Source organism: Amia ocellicauda, chromosome 18 (genome assembly GCF_036373705.1).
Source record: "Amia ocellicauda isolate fAmiCal2 chromosome 18, fAmiCal2.hap1, whole genome shotgun sequence".
Lineage (NCBI taxonomy): Eukaryota > Metazoa > Chordata > Actinopteri > Amiiformes > Amiidae > Amia > Amia ocellicauda.
Window position 1 is genome coordinate 16140829 of NC_089867.1, and position 24172 is coordinate 16165000.

Consider the following 24172-nt stretch of genomic DNA (forward strand, 5'->3'; position numbering starts at 1 on the left):
GTCGAGTCCGTGTAGCGCACATTTCCGCAGTTCTGCACGGATCTGCGCTGATACACCAATAAGATTGGAGAGATTCTGCAAATCTGCGCAGATCTGCGGAAATCTGCGCCACATGAAGGTGTGACCTGTGCGTGATGTCATACAGCGACCACGCCTCTTCAGTTGAAAATAAGAGCGGCAGACGACACACAAAGATACATACCGTTTATATGTGCCAGTCCCTAATGCACACGTCCTGTGGTATTACTACAGAAAAAAAAACAATTGCTACAGCAGTGCCCCATGACTTTGTGGGTCATTTTAGCACAGCTTCATTGTACCTTTCGTGTGGTTTTATTCCTGTCTTACTATGCATGTGTTGCACTGTGCTACAGTATGTGTTGTTTAAAGTGTGGTGGAATTGGCTGAGACAAAGATTTGTTATTTGAGATAATCCAAATTGCCCTGTAGTCGTTTGAGTGTTTTTTGTTGTTGTATTTTTTGCATTTTCAGTGTGTTCATTGCCCGGGATGGAATAGTGTCCCGTCCCGGGTGTGCCTGGCCTTGAAGCGCCCTGTGTACGTTGGGCTGGCCTCCAGCTCATCACCCTGTACTGGAGGAAGCTGGGGGATACTTGTTATTTAAATGTTTAATTGACACACATTAACGTTTTAACAATATGTAAAATGTATTTCCATCCCTAGGCAATATGAATACTGCTGTACGGTGAGCTTGCTTCTTCCTAAATACACTGGAAACACAGACAGCTATCTTTAGCTACACCTCAGCTGGATGTTCTCACCAGAGGACACCTCAACATGGCCAGTAAGACAAAGGGATGTAGATTATCTTAAAAGGATGTGTGTATTGAAAGCCATGTTTGCTTTCCCAACTGAACTGTGTCTGCATATCTTTTATGATATCATATAGTGTAATTTGGACTTTGCTGATTTTAAGGAATTCATATCATGTATTTTTGTTATTTCAGAAGTTGACTGCATCATCTACATACTGATTACCATTACATCAAATTATAAGTCAAATACAATTAGAAGGAGCAGCGTTTAGATACTTGGCACAATGGATTCACAATAAGGGGACAGATATTGTTTTGTTAATGATGTAGATTTTGCAATGAAAGTTAAACAAACAAGATGTTAATCTGTAAAACTGTCCACTATGTAACCAAACGAAGGAATGCTTTTGTTAATAGGAAAAGGGATCCCGGAAGGCACTGGAAGATTATACAGAGGACAGTGCTATGTTTTATTTAAGTAACATAATTTAATAATTTAAACACATGACAGCAAAGCAAGCAATTCTTACCCAGTTAGTATTTCCAAATTGGTGACTGGCATGTAGTATTTTATTAAACAATTCTTATAAAAAAAGAATATAAAACATAATCAAATCATTGCATATATGAAACTTACATATGCACATTTTTTATTTTATTTGAGATATTAAATTAACCCTTTTATTTACAAAAGTCTGAATACAATAAGAGTTTCTCGAATTAAGACCGACAGGAAGCCCCAGTTCACATTCTGGCTAGGATTAAACAAAGAAAAAAATATCTCATGACACTTGACTTCGAGCACGCTTTTGGTGAATTGGAGATCTTTACAGAAGCTGCATTCAGATCACTTACCTCTGCGTTTTTCTATTGGTCATGACTGACCTAATTGGAACGTCAGTGCTGTTAAGCCCTCTGTCAGCCATCCGCCCCAACCCCCATGGCTGTTACAAAAGAGCCAAGCAAAGGTAAGAGTCAGCAAAGAGAGCAACATAATCAGGCCTCCTTTGTTGTGTGCAGTAATTCGATGACTGGCTTCATTACATCTACTTCACTTTACCGTGATAGGCATATGGCACTTTATGAATAAATAACTAACTCGCAAGATAAACTTGTTGATCAAGTTGCCTAATTCAGATGCTAGTAGCAGTTGGTAAATTGTCATGTTGTCTACTCCTGGTTTATTCACACAACAATGATTTGATCCAATACAAAACTAGTTAGATGCAGCTGACAGAGCCCTGGGGCATGTGGTTTGAAAGAGACAGCCTCTCACATTTCTAGTGCATAAAAAGTCTGTCTATAATAGTCGTCTATTCTATAGAGAAAAGGCATACATAATTTACTGCGTTCCAGATCAGGTTTTCTCGTTATAACATTAGAGTTCTTACAAATGTGTGGGGGGGCATCTGGCCCATATTACTCATTTGGATTTGTAGTCTTAAATATATAACCAAACCGAATTTCCAGACACACATATAAATATTAAGCTTGGACCAGTATTTCTGGGTAGCTTTATATCCCATTTAGAATTGTGAATACCGAATTCAAATCCCTACATAGTTTCCTCTGTTTGAGATGAGGGATCACCCCAGATGACAATATAATGGTGTGATCCCCACATTTTAACATTTAACATTAAGTTAAATTACATTTTGACAACTTCAAATTGTAGACTCCCAGATACATCACAACAACATTATCTGCAGTGTTGTGACCTCTGTTTAAGCTCTACAGTATTAATGACATAATCAACCATTCTGTTGGCTTGAGTTTGGGGCAGGACAATGAGTCACAATGATGCAACAAGTATTCAAATACATTTAAAAGGCAAGCCATATAAGTGTTTACACAAGAGTGTTGATATGGTTATTGTATTGGGGTATATTGGTGTTCATTTAATATTGTTTGTTCAATGAGAATTATTTGAACCAACCCTCATATATTCCTGTGACTATCAACACAGTTCATTGACTGATACCCAAGCATTTTGATAACCATGTTCTAACATAATACAATCCAATGATATATTACAATTGTAACAGACATGTTCTTATTGTAATCACAGTTAAAGGCACTGAATATGTATATATCTTTATTTATATATAATAGCTTTATGTTTTAGATATATATCACAATGTGTCACACTTATTGATTTTTTGTCCAATTCACTGATTTAAGATGTTTCACTTTAAGGCAATAATATTATTCAGTGATTTAACTATTTGACATTTTGCCCCAGACACTAGGACTGTCATCCCTCTTCACTGTAGGCTAACTGTCACACAATTTCACTAAAACCTGGTTGACGCTTGTTCTTTCTATCAGAAAAAGAAGATTCTCTTGGCAGCCAGTCTCATCCTTCAATTAGGTGTTGCACACTCTCTAGAAACGGGTCATAGAAAGATTTCTTCTGCATCTCATTGTTGTACCCTGTGAAAGCCAGCAAGATCATAACTATTTGGTCCAATACAAAATTGAAGAGGTTATTCTTGTATTTTTTATTCTCATTCAGGAATCTTTCTGTTACAAGAGTTCATCTTTTCAGTTTACAGTGACTCCATGACTCTTTTGAACAGCTTTGTTATGGTCACTCCCAGGATTACAGTGATGAAGGAGTACAAAGTATAATGTTCAGTATTCAGCAGTCTTAGAGCTCCGATTGTCTACCACATGGTGAGCGCTCTCACTTTTTCAACAGCAACTTTTTTTTCAACTCCCCCCAGTGACTTCATTGACACCAGCCCCTTTCATTCCCATTTGTACCACACCCTATCAGGCTTTGCTGCAAAATGCGTCTACCAATCAGGAAACCAACATACCTTAATGTGACAACCCCCTCCCCCGCTGTGCACTCATCATATGGATACAGACACTAAGCTTTTACAATCCACCACTATAATGATGTTTAACAATTTGCAGTAGGTTTTAACCCAGGGAATGCTGATTTCATGTCAGTCCTGTTAATGAAAAACTAATATTTTTTATTATGAATTGTGTTCTAAAGCACATATTAAACTCTTTTCCAGACCTGTATTTTCCATTTTAGAAGCAGTGCTTAAATATGCTTTATTTGGATATGACTGCAGGGGAAAGTTTAATCCATTACTTTGTTAAATTTAGATAAGACTATTGTAATGGTCACCTTGTTGCATTATTTTCAGTCGTCAGTTGGTGCAAACTCTGCAGTTAACATATAAATTAACAAGCACAAAAGACAATTTCACTAGCTTCCTATAATTCAGAAGAAAATACAGAAGCCAACCACTTGCCAGACAGAAGCTATTATATCTCTCTGATCTCCTTCAATACTTAGGTGTTTTTCTGCTAAAGCTAGTCTAATTCCCTGTATTAAATGCAGCTTTGTTTATGCATTTAAATGATCAAATTCAAACATGAGTACTAATAATTAGGCATTTGTCCTGCCTTCATGATTACATTGTAATTCATTTGTTTTCCTGCAGGTGTCTATGTAGCTGCTCCAGTTAAACTAAAACAAGGCATAATAAAGAAATCATATAAAGTTCTAATTAATTTGAAAATGTAAACGTAATTATGATGATTTGTGGCTTTTGAATACATTTACTTTAAAGAAAGACTGAAGTCTATCAGATGCGATCTGAGGAAAACTGTTTTAAACTATTTCTGATACTGGCAAAGTTTATTAGGGTAACTTGCAGTTGTTACAGCATATCACATTATGTTTACCCACTTATACAGCTGGAGTTTTACTGCAGAAATCTACATAATCTACAATCTTCAGCAGTGTCCTCTACCTGGGATTGAACCCTCAACACTCTTGTTCAGAGTCCAGGGTCCTATACTCTACTCCAATATCTTTATACATTTTACTGAGGGAATAAAAAAGAAAATCTAGGTGATTCATACATGTTTTTATATATTTTTTTAAATATGGCTGTTTAAAAATAGAGACAAAAATAAATGTTTAATTTACTAAAATATAATATATATTACTACTTGCAATTAATTATGTTTATCTTTTTATGGAATGTATATTTTTGTATATATGGAACTATTAATGACAAACAGCTAATTAAGTGAATGTGTCCTATTATTAAAGCCGACCGGGGAAGAAAGAAGAAGAAGAAGAAAAAAACTAAAATGTATTAGTATTAATTATGTATTATCTGTGTCGCCTTTAATTCGCGACTTAACACTAACAATGAATTGAATTTGTGCTTACATCCCCCCACATATGAATTTGTTTGTTTGTTTTCTCTCAACAGAAAAAAACGTTTTCATTAACTTTCTTAGTTCTCTCTAGCTTACATTGGACTACACGTTTATATAAGAGTTGCATAGCCTTTATACAGACAGATCATCTATTTTCTGTTGACCTGTCCAGTCTTGTGGATCATTTCTTTGTTTTAAGCAGGCTATCTTAGATGAGGTCTACACAAGTTGAAAGAAAACTAGTCAATTCCACATAGTATTTATCCAACATAGCAATATCTGTTAACACAGGCAGGCCCACAGGTTCAACAATGGTAGACTTTAAACAAAGCACGCCGAAAACAAATATATATATATATATATATATAGATAGATAGATAGATAGATACACTTGTGAATGAAACTCAATGAAACTCAAGCGGACTGACTTTTTCCATGCAGCCCAACACAACTAACAGCATTTCCCATAGGATCACAGGGGCTCCCGTGTCGCCCAACAGCTGGGGGCCGCGGGGGGCGGGGAGCGGGGCGGACTGGGGTCGAGCCCCTCTCGGGTGTCACGCCGGGTGGGGTTTCCACTGGGTGCTGTGGGCGGGGAGCCCCTCTCGGGTGTCACACGGCTGGGTGGGGTTTGCAGGAGCGCATTGAGTGGGATGGGGAGAGCCAGGGCAGTTCGGTGCAGAAGAACCAAAGAGAAGCACAGCGAGCCTCGTCCCGGACGATTGAAAACGCACCTACCTCGAGTGTTTTCCCACTCCCTTTCTTAAAAGCGACACCCCCCTTTACACACACACACATTGCACTGGGCTCTTGAGAAGATGCACACGACGCAGAAGGACACCACCTACACCAAGATCTTCGTGGGGGGGCTGCCGTACCACACCACGGACTCCAGCCTGCGCAAGTACTTCGAGGTGTTCGGCGAGATCGAGGAGGCGGTGGTCATCACGGACCGGCAGACCGGCAAGTCCCGCGGCTACGGATTCGTAAGTGTTTACCGGGTGTCGCGCTATGACTGCGCCCGCGGGACAGGCCGGCGCCTCCGAGAACTGACCCGGTCCGCGGGGACGGGACGGGACAAACTAGACCTGGACACTTATTTAAAGTCGCGGTCAAGCTGTCCATCTTCAGAGCATGCCATGACCTGCCGCAATTCCACATAAGCGCTCTCCCTTGTTTATGCGCAGATAACCTTCAGTGAAGTGTCTTTTGAGCGATTCATTAATGAGGTGCTCTGTGTATTACCTTAAACGGGACAAGAGCTGTTTTTGAGGGCACTGCTGTCTTTCTTGTCAGTAAGTCGTTTTTTAAAGTGTTTGTGTGTTTCATTCAGTCTGTTGATGGCCACTCCAAGAACCCTGTTCTTTTCTGATCTGCATCTCATATGTATATTACATAGGATTTAAATGAAATAAAACATGTTGCCATATGATTTATGTAGCTTTAACTTGTGGTGCCTGAAGTGGAAGAAAGTAAAGCAGTGTTCATTGTAACATCTAAACAAGTACTTTGTTTGGTATGTATTTTCTGTTCAGCCATATAGTAGTAAGTATGTAGGATAATGCTAATGTGCCTGGCAACTGTGAGTGTATATAGGTGTATTTAAATAGGGTGAAATGAGGACTTGATTTTGCAGTCTGTAGTATTTAATAAATGCTGTGTTGTCTCAGGGAACAGTCTGGTCCATGTCATGTTTTTTGTGTCTTTTGAGGTCACCATGGCTGACAGAGCTGCAGCTGAAAGGGCTTGCAAGGATCCCAATCCTATCATAGATGGCAGGAAAGCAAATGTAAATCTGGCATACTTAGGTGCCAAACCAAGGGTAATGCAACCAGGTGAGAAGATTTGGTTTGTAAAGGACCATTGTTTTTATTTTATTTTTCCTTTTTAAAATTGTTTTTGATTATACTTCATAAAATATATTAAATCAAGAGTGTTTTAATGTGTTTATATCAAGGCATTTAAAGGATGTTTCCATTGAAAGTAACCACAAGGAATATCCACTGAAAATCCTCCCCTGGCTTTGAGACAAGTTTAAAGTATATCTTCCTCTGGGATGCCAGAGACATTTCACTCTTCTGTAGAGTGTAACAGTTAGGCATAAAATGTAGCATTTTTTGATTTTGTCGTTGAAGTCAAACTGGAAAACAAAACCGAAAGATGTTTATCTGTCTGCTTCCTCAGAACGCATCATCATGCAAAATAAGAATTCATTAGAATTCTACATAGAATTCCAGTAATATTTTGGTAGGAAACATTTGTGCAGAAAACAGAAGAAATAATAAAGTTTAGAGTTAAATATTTTGTCAATAGATTGACTTAATCTATTGATTCATGGTTACAAATTTGACATAGAATATATCTATGTACATCTGATTAGATGTCATACTCCTGGATAAGACTTTTTTTCTTTAATACATTTTTTAAATTAGGTACAGTGACTACCATTTGAAAGCAAATATATATTTTTTGTCTTCTCTTTGCAGGTTTTACCTTTGGTGTTCAACAAATCCACCCTGCATTCATCCAGAGACCGTATGGGTATGATAATCTCTTTCTTTAAGTATGAATGATGCTGTTTATATAGGCCTATAGAAGTATTATTGTAATGTATTGTCAACATTGTATTATCAGGATAAACAGTACTTGAATTTTTTTTTTTTTTTTTAATTATCTTGACTTCCTTTTCAGATAAATTCATAAATGTTTTCCCCCTTTAATACTGCTTTTTGGTTAACAACACAGAAATGTTATAGTCATGATGTACTTGAGTCAAGTACTGTTTTTTTCTATTAACTTAATCCTTGACATAATGACCACCAAGTCACAGTAACGTTTTGTAGTACAGAGAGGTGTGATTTTTGTGGAAGTCCACTTGTGTCCCATTCTCAAGCTTGACTCAATGTTATCTATTTCTTTCTGATCTGACAGGGTCGTTTACAGTTAAGATAACTGATGTCATGAGAAGGATTTGATGATATGAGGTGGAATAGCTGTGTTCCGCATTGAGCAGATCTTAAACTGTTACCAGTAGACTCAAACACACACAAACAAGCTAAAATGGTGATTAACGATGCATGTATGTTTTTTTCTTTTAATAGTCAATAGAGCTGTGTGTGCTTTTTTTACCGTAATGAAGTGGTGTTGATAGCTAAACTGTGTGCTTTCATTTAATTGGAAAAAAAAAAAAAAAAAGCTGTATTGAGGATTTGTGGGGTTTTCCTTTTTTGTTGAGGAGTGTTGACTTTGCCATGGGGAGCAAAGGGTCTTTGTTTGGTTTTTGCTTTCCTGCTGTAGCCTGTTTTTGGGGTTTGTTTGTTTGTTTGTTTTTCTGGTTTTTGTTTTAACAAGTTTTGTTGTTGTTGGAGTGAGTGCTGAGTTTGCGTGAATTTTATGACAAAAGAAAATCAACTCATTGCTTGCATGTTGCCATTTTTTCTCTTTCCATTTTTTCTTTTGTTGTTGGTTTGTTTCTTTATATTAACTACATGCTTCCTCTCCCGCCTCCTTAGAAGGCAATGCTTTGCTTCTTCTAGGCCTCCCCTTGATTTCTCTGTGCAAAATATCTACTTCAGTCTCCCTCTGTTTTCTCAACCCTATATGGTAGACTTTGAAGAAGTAACAGTACCAGAGAGTTCATGTAGCTCTGCTGTTTGTCAGGCGGTATTTATGAGTTTAAAAAAAAAAAAAAAAAGTTTAGTCTTGGCAGCCATGTTTTACCTTGGATAAATACATCCCACTGTTGTGTACTTGGTGTGTGTGTGTGAGGGAGAACGAGAGAGGGTGAAACAACGCAGACTGATTGGTGGTGGTATTCTCCATCAGTTCTGTTCAACTAACAATGTAGGATACTAACAGGGTACCTAGCTACCTAATAGGCTTTCTGTGTATGTATATATATTTCATAGATTTTTTACAAAAAATATTTGTTACCGTGTTAAAAGGCAGGCAAACCACATAACTCCTCCAAAGTAGTACCCCCCAGAAAGTGCCCTGTTGTACAGCGTGCTTCAGTACACAGCAAAACACTAAACATACAGCTGTGTGTAACAATGTAGTTTCAGAGCAATTTAGGATGACTGAACCATTTTAAAGGTCGTTAAACCAACCACATAAATAAAATAAACCTTGTTTATTTGAAATGTCCAACCTGTAGGATTAATCACCAGCTGGTACGTTTCAGTAAACTACTTCCCTCCTCACATTCATTTGGAAAATTAGATCTGTTCTACGCTGCTAAATAATAGATTAATTAAGGCCGGCAGAAAACAACAGGTGGGCTATAAACTCAGAGGATGAATATTTCCTTACACCCCAGAGATTAGTCATGTGGTTGGCAAAACATCTTTATTTAGCTCTGAACTTTAAAGACTACTGAACAGCTTTGAAAATATTTACACTGGGGTGCACACAGTATCACATGAAAGGTGACTAATAATGAGGTTAAAGCAGTAATTTACACCCCTTTTGTAAGTCTGTATTGATATGGAAAGTTGTAATCTTACTTTTGTAACAGTGTAAACCTTATTTGCAGCAAAACTAAATGTATGTTAAAAAACCCATCTATACCACAGTTTTATATATCAACATGTCTCTGCGTACGATGGATGCTAAAATTCCACGTTAGTTGCTTTGTTTACGGTTTCGCTAGGTTAGATTTCTTCTGTCAACGAAAACAAATATTCGGTTAGTTTCCTCTCAGTCTCGAATGTAATATGCTGCACTAGTAAGGCTGTGTTAAACTGCTCAATTGAAAGCCACAGCTGCTTGACAGCACGAGACGCAGACAATGTCTCTGATGTGCGTATGAGATGAGGGATTTAAAGGCGGCACGGAAGAGGTTAATGGTGGAACAGGAATTCCATTGCATGCAGGCAATATCTTGTGGACGAGAACATATTCCCTTTGACCTTATACAGCCATCGCAAGTCTTTTTTCAGATGACACAGGAACAAAAATAGCACTGCTTCAGCCCTTGCTGTCAGTCAGTGGGGTGCTAAAGAACAGTGCCAGACAGTATGCTTTTAGTTTTCATGCGAGTTGGCCTGACGGATACAATTTCGCACTCTGCCACCTGTTCCCTGTGCCCCAGAGGTTCTGTGTATTTTTTTTAAGCACTCAAAAAGAAAAAGGGTGAGGGGGTTGTAAGCTGCACCTGTAGCCATCTATCTTGCGATCATTTTATTTATAATATATCAAGGTAAAATGCCAAGCTAAGCTGTATTTCTTGTCATTAAAACTGTGCACTTGTTGTCAACAAAAACATATTTACCACAGCTTTCATTACCAAACAAGTTTCTCAATGTTCTTCAGCTGGAAACTTTGTCTGGTTTAAAAATAAATAATAAATGAACATATCCAATTACAAATGAGAGACTACAGCGAGGTCTTGACTCTGCTCCCAAACTGAAAACAAAATTGTGACGCACTTGTTTTTTGTTTTACCTACATCATCTTTTATAGATGTTGAACTCTTTAAAACAAAAACCTGTTGATCAGTCAATCTTATAATATTCTTTGACAACCATTTCAGCCATTAGCTTATCTTTTTAAAAAGGCATTGGCCATAACTATGTATACCCATATCTTTATACAGAATTGAAATTGCCAGGGCAGTATAAGTAAATTGATTTACTCGGTACATTGAAGCTTGATATCTTTAATTGCTGTGTTGTGCAATTCCCTGGGATTTGTCACTTTTTTGTTTAGGAATCTCTAACTATTTTTTAACATCTGTCTTTTGTATGTCAGTTAGCAGACATTGAGGGCCTGCAATTTAAACCAAGGTTTGACTGTAACGCTGCTTATGACCTGTGTACAGTGTATTGTGATGCACAAGTGCTAGGTTTTACTGCTTTGTTGTCAAGTACATTTGTGTATGTCACAGGAGCAACTTTAAACCGAGTGAAAGCTGCACTGGAGTTTCATATTTATCTATTTTTGATGAGTTGTTCTGCTGTTGATGACACTTGTGGACTTTTTTTTATATTTTTGTGACGCCTGCATTTTTTTATTTTGTCTTTTTATAATGAGGGTGATCGGGGTTGTGGAGATGTGGTTACATAATGGAGTGCTGAGTCTGCAAACTATATAGGGTTGCCATAATAGATTATTTTTACAGGTTGTAGAATTTGTTTCTTAAGACCCTTCCATTTATTTTCTTTGTGCAATTAGAACATGTTTCCCCCATTATTTAAGCAAAATAGGGGAATCTAATTTATAACAATGTAAATTATTTATATTTTAAAACCTTAATGGTTAATTATTAATTAAAAAGGTACTGTCCTTGTACACAAATTGAAGACAATATTAGGAACATTTCGTTGCGGTAAAGCAACAAACTACTTGGTATGACAGGGCTTTCAGACAATTTGAAGACCACTAAGCTTCAAATTGTCTGAAAGCCCTGTCATACCAAGTATTTTTGTTTGAAGTCTCTCTTTTCCATTGCTGCTTTTTGACAGTCTGAAAAAGAGAATTGGGCCTGGCAACTCGACATTTTAAAAGTGCTCTGTACCGGAGGAAATCCTTAAAGAATGTTTAATGCTTAATGTTACCTTGATCTTTGAACATTACATGACAAGATCAAGCCTTCTGTTTGTCAGATCGTCTGCACTGCAATGATATGCACATCACAATACGCAGTACTCTAAACCACCTTGGTCAAGACCTTATTCAACACCCAGTGTTCTTCACATTAGGAGTCCATACAGGAGCAAGCAATTGTTTACATTGTAGTCCAGATTGGTTTCATCTCATCTAATTTCCTTCAAATTAAGGAATACAGCTTTCAATGGAAATCGTTGTGTAAGTTTTCAGATACAATTGTGTTAATTAATTTGGAGTGATCACTATATTTTTCTAGTGTCACTGAAAGCATAGCACCTTCGAGGTGTGAGGATGTCATTTGATCACTTCCTGTATGGCAAAAAAGAAAGGAAAGAAACTACGAGCGCACGAGATTGGTCTTCCATGCAGCAATTTGTTTAATAATTATGTTCAGTGCTGTCCTTGTGTTAACATCTTGCCAACAGCAACAGCTTGTAGGCGTCTGGCGAATCCCTAGTTGCCTTTGTAGAGCTGACCCAATGAACCCTGGCCACATTAAACCCTACTCTGCCAGAATGAGTCCAGTTGCATCCCGCTGCCGGGGGAATTCCCTGTCACAGTCAGCTAGTGGCCTAGTCCAAACTCGAACCCACAATGTCTCTGCTATAGAGCACAACCTGTGTTCGCATCAAGCACCTTTACTGGTTGAACCACTTTGTAGCTCAATAAAGGCTTTTACAATCAAAAACACACTGACAAAAACATTCAATTTTAGTTTTGAAATCTTGATCCTTCTCAGGCTTCCTAAATGAAATGACTCCATCAGCCACACAAATAGGTAAAATGTGGATGTTGTTCTGAAATGGAAAAGTTGAAATTCAAATTTGAAGTCTTAAGAAACCCGTAAAAAATGTCCAAACTAAAATAAATGCCAAAGTGTTAAACTGTAACCGTTTTATAGCAAACAGAGATTTAGTAGGGAAAATACTACTGTACCAGTAGGGTTTGGGACCAAATATAATGTAGTGTGTTTGTAGGCAGAAGTTTCATGTTTGTGAAAGTGTGTTTAGGATGTTGCCAGGTCAGACATACTTTTTCAGGCAGGAATCAAGCAGAATTCAAAGACTTCATTCTTTTAAAATCTGCCAAAAAAGGGATGGTATGAAGTGGTGCAGGCTATTATTACTATTATGGTAGTTGATAAAACTTGACATTCTGTATACAGTGAAAATAAGATTTATTTTTTTATTTTTTTACAATAGATCAGACATTAAATGTGAACTGGCATTGGAATTAATGTTGGTTCACAAATAAGGCAGTGTTCAGTTCTCTGGGATAAATTATATGACATTTGCCCATGGCATCTGAAACAGTGTTTCCTCCCTCATTGTGATTCAATCCAATACCCTTCTCAAATGAGATGCTTCGATAAAGCATTTGTAAATGGCAAGCAAGTCCTTTCTGAAAATTGTCCAGCTGTCAAAATGGCAGTGACATTTTCACAATGATCTTTCATCCCTCATCTTAGTGGAGCAGCACAGTGCGGCAAACAAAAGCAACATGAAATGCATGTGATGTGCAAACGGAATTGAACACTCTGCCAAGTTTGCAAACTAAAGTTAATGACCCCATTATATCAACAAATCAAAAATGCAATTGGAATGAATTAGCAGATCTGTACAGAAACCTTAAAACTGAATATTTACAGACCTCTATTTTGGCAACCCTATGTCTCTAATAACAACTACTTGGTGTTTTATTTATTTGTTTTTCTTTTTTTACTGAATGTTGTATTTGCCTTTTGTTACGAACGTGTTTTAAAAATGCTGACACCCATTTTTTCTGCCCTGCAGGATCCCTGCTCATTATGTCTATCCTCAGGCTTTTGTGCAGCCCAGCGTTGTTATCCCACATGTTCAGCCCGCTGCAGCCGCAGCAGCGGCAGCCACTTCTCCGTACATCGACTATACTGGTGCCGCCTATGCACAGTATTCTGCCGCTGCCAATGCAGCTGCAGCTGCCTACGAACAGTACCCCTATGCAGCTTCCCCGGCAGCAACTGGGTACATGACCACGGCTGGGTACGGCTATGCAGTCCAGCAGCCCCTGACAGCTGCGGCTCCCGGTTCGGCCGCCGCTGCCGCCGCTGCCTTTGGCCAGTACCAGCCACAGCAACTGCAGACCGATCGCATGCAATAACAGCTGGACCTCCGGAATAAGAGCGATGGTGATGGCCTTGTGAGCAGGAAGAGGTGTAGGGTCATATTCCTTAGCTTTACAACTTGCAGTGATACTAAAAGCAAGGCAGTATGAAATAAGGAGCTGAAGATTACTTCTTTTGTTTTATTTTATCATGGTGATAGTTATAAAAAGTGAAACAAAAACAAACACCTGTGCTGTATAAGTAGGTTCGATCATTAATGTCAATGAAAAGTATCTAAGTATTTGAATTAACACACACAAAAACTGCTTTATTGCATTCTGAAGCTCTACTTTCACTGCTCAATAAATACAATAAGTGCAGCCCTGCAGAAGTACCACTGAAGACGCGTCTCACTGTTTTTGCAGCTGGAGAGACGAGTATTCAGTTAACTCTTATTTTATTTACTAAAGCAGAGCTCCAAATTGTGTAAAAGCAAACCAATGCTGCATAAGTTTAATACTAATAAGGAAATAGTGCTATCTTTTACACAATAAGTAGAGGAAAGAAATGTCTGTTATAACTGTCCCTTATAATTAAGTAAAGTCCAGTTTCATTTATTTATTTATATTTATTTATTTGTTTATTTATTATTATGATTGAAAGGGCTCTCATTCTTCATAACTGCATTGCCTTTTTCCAGTTATCAGGGAAAGAAAGTATTTTCCAATTAATTTAAAGACTCTGCAGATCAGGGAATAGTAGAAGTAATCATGCAAACTAATTATACAAAATGCTGTAGCTCATATTGTAAGCAAAAAAACTGCCTTTCATCTTCCAAATGCTGAATGTCCTTTATGGCTTTCATCTTGACCTATGCATTTATTTTTTATTTTTAGGACATTTTGATATCTCTCTTTAAAGGGCATCGAACAATTTTAAGGCACTCTAGTAAAACAAAGTAAAGCACCAAAAAAAAACAAAAAGGCACCAACATTGTTTTCTTTCTCGTTCTCTGCATGAGTGGAACTCGGGAGCGAACGATGTGGAATAAAAACGGTGCAACAGCTGTCCGGACAATCAATAACACAGACAGCTCTGGAAAGAACGCATCACTTGTGCTTATGTGATGAGCTGTCACGTTTTAATCCCTCTCCCCGTCCGTTTGGGAAACTTTAACTGCTGGTGTCAGCTATTCCAATTCTGCAACAGGATCAGCCCTTGACGACAACAGACTTGTCTTTCTATTTATTGCACCTGTCCAGAGCATTTTTTTTGTTTCTTTCTGAATGAAATGCAAGAGAGGAAAAACAAAATGTGAAGCTTAACCCTTTAAAACCTGCTGTTTTGTTCAACATTAATAATCACACACCCATTTGTATTTTAATTTTTTTATGTGTATATCTACCATACAGCTGCATCTTAAAAGGTTAAAAATATTCCTGTGCACCCAGAAAACACATTTATGAAATCGCTTGTTGTGTTTAAAAACAGCACTGACGTTTTAAAGGGTTAAATACTAGTCTGTGGTTCTTACTGTGCCTTATAATATTTGTAATACTATTTATGAGAAAATATATTTATTTTGAAAGTTGTTGCGCACTGAGTAAGGAAACTTAGCTGTGATACTGTATAAATTAATCTTATGTATTCATCTCATGGCATATAAATTATGAAATAGGTTTTAGGTGTAGTATAATTAATATTCATTCGAAAATGTTGACTAGGGTTATTTAAGATCCAAAATGTATGTGCACTGTACAATATATTTTTGCCTTTGAATTTTAGAACGACATTAAATATTTTCTAGTTCAATGCCTTTTCTATTAAACATTTTAAATGCAGGCCTGTTGCCCAGAAGGTATGTATCTCTGCTCGTGTTTAGAAACCTAGAAATGAAAAATGACACACACACACAAACAGACAAAACTAATGATAAAATTAATTGCAAAATGCTGCTTTATATGTTAGAATGTATTGTCTTGTAAAGTGTGAACATCTGTGCTTTTATTGTTGATCTTTATCAAATGGACTATTTTACACTGTTGAGAATTTTTATACTTGAACAATTTCTTACAAGGGAAAAAACATAATGAAAAAATATATATATACTTTTTAAGGAGCCTTTTCATTGTGACTGGATTATGTAAAGTATTTGCGGAATTCCAGTGTTATACAATTAAACTGCAATGGTCCTTTTGATATTAATATTATTTCAGAATCTCAATAGTATATACTCTCAGTTAAATAAAAATGATATATATAAATCATATTATTGTGGCATTCATTCATTGGGAAATGGTTTGAAATCAAATAGGTCTCTGTTTGATGGAAAGGAAATCTGGGTTGCTATTCCCATAGAAATGCAACAGAATTCATTATTTTATTTGATGTTTTCGTTGTGAAATGGACAGCCATTCGCAAATCCGGTTTGGTTTGAAATGGCGTGTTTTAAATTGAAAGAGGTGGAACCATTTGTCCTAAGACTCAAGAACATGCATTTGAAGTAATTACTTGCCATTTTACCCCTTATATAAGCAGATGACTGCATTGCTTTACCTAGATCAGACTTTCCGGCCTCATTCCTGCTTTTTTTCTTCTCACTGGTAAAAACCACTGGGTAGCTTCTCTTGCTTCACAACCACTTGACTAAAGACAATGCAATGTTTGAGTATAGGCACAATTCTGCTTTTGGAAAACACATGTGAACAGTGCAAGTATGGACTTCATAAAATGTTTCCCAGATCTATGCCTGAAAGGGGGGGGAAAAGGAAACTAAATACTCAGTTTATAAGCATTTCTAAAACATGGCCTTCCATATGGCAGCCTACTGGTTACTCTATAAATTAGTCTTTTGAAGTGAATCCACAGACCCCACTCTGGGCAGATATCTCTTCATTAGGACGAGAAGGCCTTGTTTTCCCCCACAACATCCCATGTACACCCTTTTATGCCCCCCTCCCCCTTAACCAGATTATTAGAGCACACCTAGAAATCATTACAAGAATGCAACTAATAATATTAAGACTGTCGTAGTCCAGTCAAGGTCAGTGTTGGACAGTAAGGGAGAAAATCCAGAGCAACAGTAAGTCGAGCAAAGTTGCATTTTCAGTGTTTTGTCAGATCAAGTAAAGGTTACTAGGATCTGGGAGTGAAGCTATTACAAAAACTTTTCCCTTATTATTTAAATGGAAAAATGCTTTGATTAATTTGATATTACTGCACATTCATGTCAATTTTTTTTTACATTCACACATACAGAAAATGTATTACACAGCTACTTAACTAAAAATGCTATATATTTTATGCTATATACACTTTAAAGTCAATTTTAACTTTTTTTTTTTTTTCATAATGTATTCTTTAATAAAGACATTGTTCCCAGGAATAGTTCCACCTTTATCAGCTCAAAAAATACAGATCAAATAAATCCTTTAGGTGTAATGCATGGAGTTCTCCTGATTCTTTAAAGAATATTTATTTCCTTCTTATGCATGCAGAAACAAATATTTTAGTATCCTCCCTTATATTGCTGTAAATTAAGTAATTCGCATGTGTACAGATGGTTTCTCTTTCTAAATCAGAACTGCATAGCAACACAACCATTAGAAATATGATCATAATATTTGCATAAGCTTCACCACAGCTGACTTTTCACCCTGTGGAACAAGAACTCTATACACAAGGGGCAATCACATATCAGGTCTTTAATTCCTTTTGATTGCAGCATTTTGGCACAGCCACTTTGTTTTGTAAATTCAGTTACTTCAATTGGGTTGTACCCATCCCTCAATGTTGAGAGAACTTTAAATTTCCCCCCCCAATAATGTATGCCTGCCTCCATAGGCGTACACCCCCCCCCCCCCCACCCCAGTATTAACAGCTGAGGGGTGCAAAGTGAGGAGTTGAAACAACTGGAGTAAAAGGGTGGTAACATCACAAAAAGAGCAACGCTGCATCTCTGACAAAACGTCTGCCGGAATTAAAATGTCGTGCCAGAAATGACGTAGACAATAATGTTGTCGTTCAGTGTCAATCAAATCCATGCTATATTGAGAAGGTGAATTCACTCGTAAATAAGTGTCATTATTCTGGTAAACTCCGTCTGCAAAGGCAAAATAACAAATGTTTGATAAATTAACAAACTCGCCATACAACACTTTTATCTAGGGCTGTGCCAGTGAAAGATTGTTTGTAAAAAGACATATGAGCCAAATAAAATAAAGATTTTAAAGAGATGTGCAAATGACTACATTTCATTTTTTGTATTTTTTTTTTGTTATTAGTTGCTGATTTATAATCCCGACTTAAAAAGGAGCACTGATGTACACTTTTTAGATTTAAATAAATATTTAAAAGAATGATGTGTAAATTAGTTACATTTGTATTACTTTCAGTTATATTGTGTATGGAGGTTCCATGCCAAAAATACCAACATATGGCTATGAGGAGTCAAACTATAATGACACTTTATTCTCCTGGCACTTGTTTATGAACGACTGTAATTAAACTTCTCAATTAGTGTATTTGACAGAAAAAGTTTCACCTACATAAGTTTTATATATTTTCCAACATGTTGAATAATAACAAGTAGCTCCACATAGTTTTTTAAATGTCCGCAACTCAATGTTTTTATACACTAGTGTCTTCACAGAGGTTCGTTCATGTGTTGATGCTACAGCTGTGAATAACCTGACAGACACAAATTCCAATGTCTCACAACACAAATTGTTCTTGTTTCTATCGCAGCTGAAGGTTATTAAGCACAGCTTTATATTTTTATAAAGCCTGTATTGACAATAAATCATGCCACCACAGTGAGGCGTTAACTCGTTTACCGGCACAGAGCTACTTGAATCCACTTCAACACTTCGTGGCCCTATAAATAATGAACCCGGTATTGTGTGCGGCATTTCTGCCACAACATTTGACTTCCGGCAGACGTTTTCTCAGACATGCAGCATCCCTGAAAAAGCCTGCCGTAAGTCAAATGTCCGCCTCTCCTGCAATGAACCTCTCAGCAGGCTGTTTAGCCGGCATCGTGAGGAGCCTGAATGTACATCCTCTCCCATCCCCACGGGAAGGTATGTGGGATTCATAGTGACTAGCCGAGATACATGAGCATAATTGGCAATTCCCAATTTAGGGGGGAGAAAAACATGCAAAAAATAATTGGCGATTCCAAAAAATAAATAGATATGTCCTGTTTAAGGGCTAAAGTAATTCTCAGTATCCTCTGCTGACTTCTGGGCTTGTTGAAGGTAGTGTTGGCTGACAATTACCAAGGTTATTAGTCTTCTTATTGTTCTGTCTTTTGCTAAATACAAGCGGTTCCTGTTATAGTACTTTTTCCAGACTTGTTTTTTGGTCTGGACGAGTGGCATTTTCTAATGTCTCTTGCTGGAGGTCTTCCTCTTGCCTTAAAGTATTACGGCACTTTGCTGACTTAGTGCGAAGTCTCATCCTTAGATCCTCTTCCTTGTTCTGTAGAGGGACCAAAGGGCAGGTTCAATCTCAGAAACACTTCTCACACCATCTCACAATTCCTTTTTTAATAGACTGCTCCATAACAGCAGTACTTTACCTGTCGTCTTTCTTCCGCAGCCTTCAGCTTCCTGTCAATGTCCTCCTTGCTTACAGTGGCCTGTTCATTCTTGATTTTCAGAGATTCCAGGCGAGGAGGTGGTCTCCTTAATTGCTTGTATGTGGAATCCACCTGCACACAAAAAAAAAACAGTGGCAATCAGGCCTAGCTGCAAATCACCCCCACAGGCTTCTGTGGAAAGTGTTGAGAGCATGATCTAGCTTTTGAGGAAATGAAGTGGAAAAGGCACTAGAATGCAAACACAGACACCTATCAGCAGCCTTTTTATGAAGCTGAGAGCATCCTGCATGCCCAAGCCAACCTTACCATACCTCACTGTTCATTTTCCAATGGGAAAATACCTGTTTTTATCACATCATGCATTTCTCTGATCATAGTCTGGGTACAAGTCAGCTCCTCTCTTATCACGTCAGGAAAGACACATCATTCCCATTGGCATTTTAACTGCTTTTTAAATGCTAGCAAGTATATTCAATCTTTTTGTTAGAAGTTCACTTAAAATGACACAAAAGTCAGGAGTATGTCTGAGCTCCATAGAGCCTTAGACTACAGCTCCACTTAACACAGAATAATATAAACACTAACTACTCAGAATTGTTATTGTAAAAATATCAAACACTTGTACTCACTGTAACATCATAGGCTTCTGCGTTTCGAACCATTCGGGCCTGGCTTTGGATGAGGCCTATACTCAACAGCTCCTCCAGGATATCAGAGGAGTCCTGTCTCTCAGTGCGGTCCTGCGAGAGGCCTGGGCTCTTAGCAGCTAAAGGGGAAGAAACAGACACATCAGTTTGTGCATTTTTAAACATTTCACAAACATTTCTTTGAAAAGCAGTTTTAATATTTATTAGACAATAGACACATAGACAATTTTTCACATTGCTCAATGTAATCTTATTATTTGAATGGCTATATATAGCCCTCAGTCTTGCAAGGGGGTACATATTAAACAACAAAGTAGTGACCATTGACTTCTAAATATATTCTGTAGCTGTTCAACCAAAGCAGCAGAGTACAACTGTTCCACTAGTCATTATGAGTTAGCATCAATTCCAGTTGTTTTATGTTACGTCACCATGTACACGATGAGCCCCGTCAAACTGTTAATGAATGTGAACATTTACTTTTTTGTTATTTCTTCCAAATACTGTATTTATGTGTGGTGTGCGTATGGATATATGATTGTTGTTAATATCCTCACTGGAGCCCCACTGACGTGCAGGCTATATCATAAACTCTGTTACTTTTTTAGGTGCCATTTAAAATAACTAGCAGCAGATATTTGAATTGGAGTAACTGGTGTAAGTCAATGATTTAGGCCTATATGTACAGTTTTCAGAATAGAATTTCAGGGAAATGTAAAGGAGTCCCCACACTTCTGACCACCAGTGTACATCCATATGAATGTGATTTCAGATACTGAATTATCCTTTTAATTTAAGTCTTGCAATTGCCTCAGTGGTTATCTGTACAATCCAAAGGTTAACAAAATGTGTTCTGATCAGAGAGATGTCTCAAACATATTTAACACTGCAATGGTGGACTTATTTCTTCTTGTAGATGCCCCACTGCAGTTTGTATTGCTTACCTCTCAGAGGGGGCAGTTTCCTTGCCACTATTCCAGGTAGGTGCCCACTATCCAGCCCCACACCACTATCTGTAGTTTTATTTGACACTGCAGAGCCTCCTCTAGCACTTGATCCCAGTTTAGCATTTGGAGAGGCATCTCCCTTTAAATTGAAAATGCACAATTTGTAATACAATTATTATAATATTATAATGATTATATATTATATTATAAAACTTTTGTCAACATAAGCTTCTTTTTGTGTCAAATATACTAATGATCTGTGCAGTCCCAGTAGAATTCAAGCCTCCACAGTGCTTGCATAGGAGAGGCTTCTGCCACAGACATCTGCAATGGACAGCGGAGTCATGCAGCTTACATTGAACAGTAGTCTTGGAAACTATCTATCTTGAACATCTCTCATGAAACAACCACTATTTAGGGGTCAAATTCAGTTCATTTTCACTGGGAGGGAAAGCAGTTTCACATCACCTTACCTAATCAAACCAACTTCATTGATCAATTCACAAGTCCCAACTCCCAATGTATAGACCATTTTAAAGCTGTCAAAAACTAAGGAGAATTTAAAGAAATTCCATACAAAAATAAAAGAAACCATCATGGTAGTTGATAAAACATTTCAAAAGGTGTTTAACATCATAGGCTATGGAAGAGGTACACACAAAACTAATAAAATGAAAGAATTTAATAAAAATGCAAGCTTTTCATCGTCCTCCTCCTCCTCCTAATAAATAACCAGTATAATAATATTAAATAACTATAATAACAACAATAATAGCAATACTAACACAAATATTAATGTAACATAGTTATTTAGTACATACACAGTAATGCACTTAGTTTGTATGTGTTACAGTAGCTGCGCACGCAACACAATGTAGCCAAGGCCAGAACTTAAGTTTTTGGGGGGGTGAAAAACTAAATGTACCACTGATGAATCAAACCCCGTTTAATAATACATAAAACCGACACAAATGAATAGCCTACAGCACAAAGTTTCACAAAAACAGATGAATAATGAATGCGTGAAACCAGCTGCTGCTCCGCTGCGTAAAACACGACGCTCTCTCTCTTAACTAGCCCACTTCATGGAGATAAGATACATGCAAATAATACATGATTACCAGTGCTATTTAACAACTGAATCACATGAATGAATCCCAACACGGACCAGGACACCGGAGACCATTTTAACAGTGATTATTACCAATATGTATGTGGGCTGTGGAATGTGGACACCCTCAAAAAGAGCTTTAGTTCCTTGTTGGTATTGGTTCTTAAGCTACAAACACGCAGCCCTGGAGTCTCAAACACATGGTAACAGCAGTGAACTGTACCTTAGTGTCTGCTCCCGGGCCGGAGTTGGCACAGCCCATGGCAGCGGGTTGCACTGGGGTGGTTTTGGAGTTGGCACAGCCCATGGCAGCGGGTTGCTGGTGTGGATCTGTTTGCGGACATGAGCGCATTCTTATACTGGCACTCGGTCGGTTGCCTGGACTCAGTGTTGCCATGGGCCGTTGCTACAATGTATCCGCCGTCTGTCTCGTTTAAAGCCTTAATTGCGGCTCCCGGCTTATTGTTTGCAAGTAACAATAGTTCACAACTTTGATCCATATACTGCAATATGCATATTTTTAAATTTTGCATAGATAGATAGATAGATAGACTGAGATCCTCCCACACGTAGGACAGACAGCACCAGCCACATGGGGCTCCTTAACAGTGAAGGGGTTCAGATGGACGGTGTATCTATATTTATTTTCATAAAAGCAAGACTAGGGGCTAGACCAAATCAAAACGTTGACCCACTCGCGAATGGCAAATCACGACGCTGTTTAATTGTGATTTAAAAACTGTGTCTTCTGACAATACTGTAAAGCGCAACAGGCCACAGATTAGCGATTCGTAGGCAGATCAACGTTTTGATTGAGTGCTCTTCTTTGATTATTACAGTAATTGCAATTTTAATTTAATTGTTATTTTGTTTCTGATTATATTTAAAAATAGAAATGTAAGGTGTCTAACTAGTTAATGCAAACCGTTCTAATTAATTAATTGTGGGTGGGTAATACTGTTCATATGTTGCAATTTCATTAAATACTTGACAAAGTTTCAGCAAAACTAACATAAAATAGAGAACAGATACATGACTGACTTTTTTTATTGCATCCCAATTACGAAGTGCAGAAAAATGTAAAGCACAAAAATTAAAAGCATTTGGAATATATGTAGTAGTACCTCATGGAAACAAAGGTTCAGTGTATTTTCCAACCAAGAATCACATTTGTTCTGCAATTGCATTTGACATTGGTTTAAATAACAAAGAGTCTGCAGTACAAAGCTAATGTATATGACTTGGATGAGAATGTTGGAAGATTTGAATTGCTACTTCAACAGCTGTTTTTAGGGTGCTGCAAGCCCAAACTACTGTCATTTGTATCTTATTTTTAATCTCATTTAAAAATGTCGATTGTACAATTAATTCTATGGCTTTTCTATACATTTCTACTTCTGTCGATGTGTTTTTTCTCATGACCACAGCAGTGATGGCAATTTAAGTTATTTTAGTACTTGACAATGATTCAGTAAAACTAACATAAAAGAGAGAGCACAGACACATTACTTTTTTTAGATATAAAAAGTAATGAAATGTGAAAGAAAACATTACACTGCATGTTTCTAAATGAAGAGCACATTAAAAAGACGCTTTTCCCACTGCAAGGTATCGTTGCTGCGGTGCCTCAAACTTCTAAGATAAGCCCCCAGAGTTCAAGATCCATCTTGAATGCTAAAACCTAAGTAACACTGAAAACCACAGTCCAAGGTGTTTGTGTTTTGTTTTTTAATGAATCAGAAAAGAAACTGAGGCAATACACACTTTATGTTGGAAAAGACCACACAAAGCAAGCCATGACAGATTAAGAACAGTTTAGTCTATTCATCATTAAAAATCAAGTAAAAAGATTTTCAAGTAACATGTTTCACCTGAAATAGTCATACAGCAGACAATGTGGCTGTATTAATCAGTCACTTCACTTTCCTAACCGTTAAATATTCAGGAAAACATTTTTAAATATAGAATTATGTAATTAGACGTTATAATTTCAGAATCAGTAATCCACTGCTCATAGCTGAAGATGCTATATAAGTAAGCTCACATTTATGTATTTGACGTATACAATGTACAATTTTGAACATGCATGACTTGTTATAAGGTACCTCGTACCCCGATTTATATATAAGCTATATTTATATTGATTGGGCATGCCTAAGAAATAATGGGGAAAAAACAATGCTTGTTCTGTCTGCCTCAAGCTG

The 24172-nt window shown here is 37.4% G+C and overlaps 2 protein-coding genes across 2 annotated transcripts; one reads left to right on the top strand and one right to left on the bottom strand.

Moving 5' to 3' along the window:
• Positions 1–5606: 5606 nt before the first annotated feature.
• Positions 5607–15928, top strand: rbm24a (RNA binding motif protein 24a). The gene is made up of 4 exons (XM_066690513.1): positions 5607–5955; positions 6681–6804; positions 7456–7510; positions 13372–15928. The coding sequence occupies exons 1-4, from the start codon at positions 5788–5790 to the stop codon at positions 13715–13717; spliced, it is 693 nt and encodes a 230-aa protein (XP_066546610.1). The 5' UTR covers positions 5607–5787; the 3' UTR covers positions 13718–15928.
• Positions 15929–17900: 1972 nt separating this feature from the next.
• stmnd1 (stathmin domain containing 1) lies at positions 17901–22309 on the bottom strand. The gene is made up of 5 exons (XM_066690514.1): positions 22192–22309; positions 20855–20996; positions 19893–20029; positions 19243–19374; positions 17901–19142 (listed from the first exon to the last, which is right to left on the bottom strand). Exons 1-5 carry the CDS (start codon positions 22273–22275, stop codon positions 18996–18998), a joined length of 642 nt encoding a protein of 213 aa, XP_066546611.1. The 5' UTR covers positions 22276–22309; the 3' UTR covers positions 17901–18995.
• Between the last annotated feature and the right edge of the window lie 1863 nt (positions 22310–24172).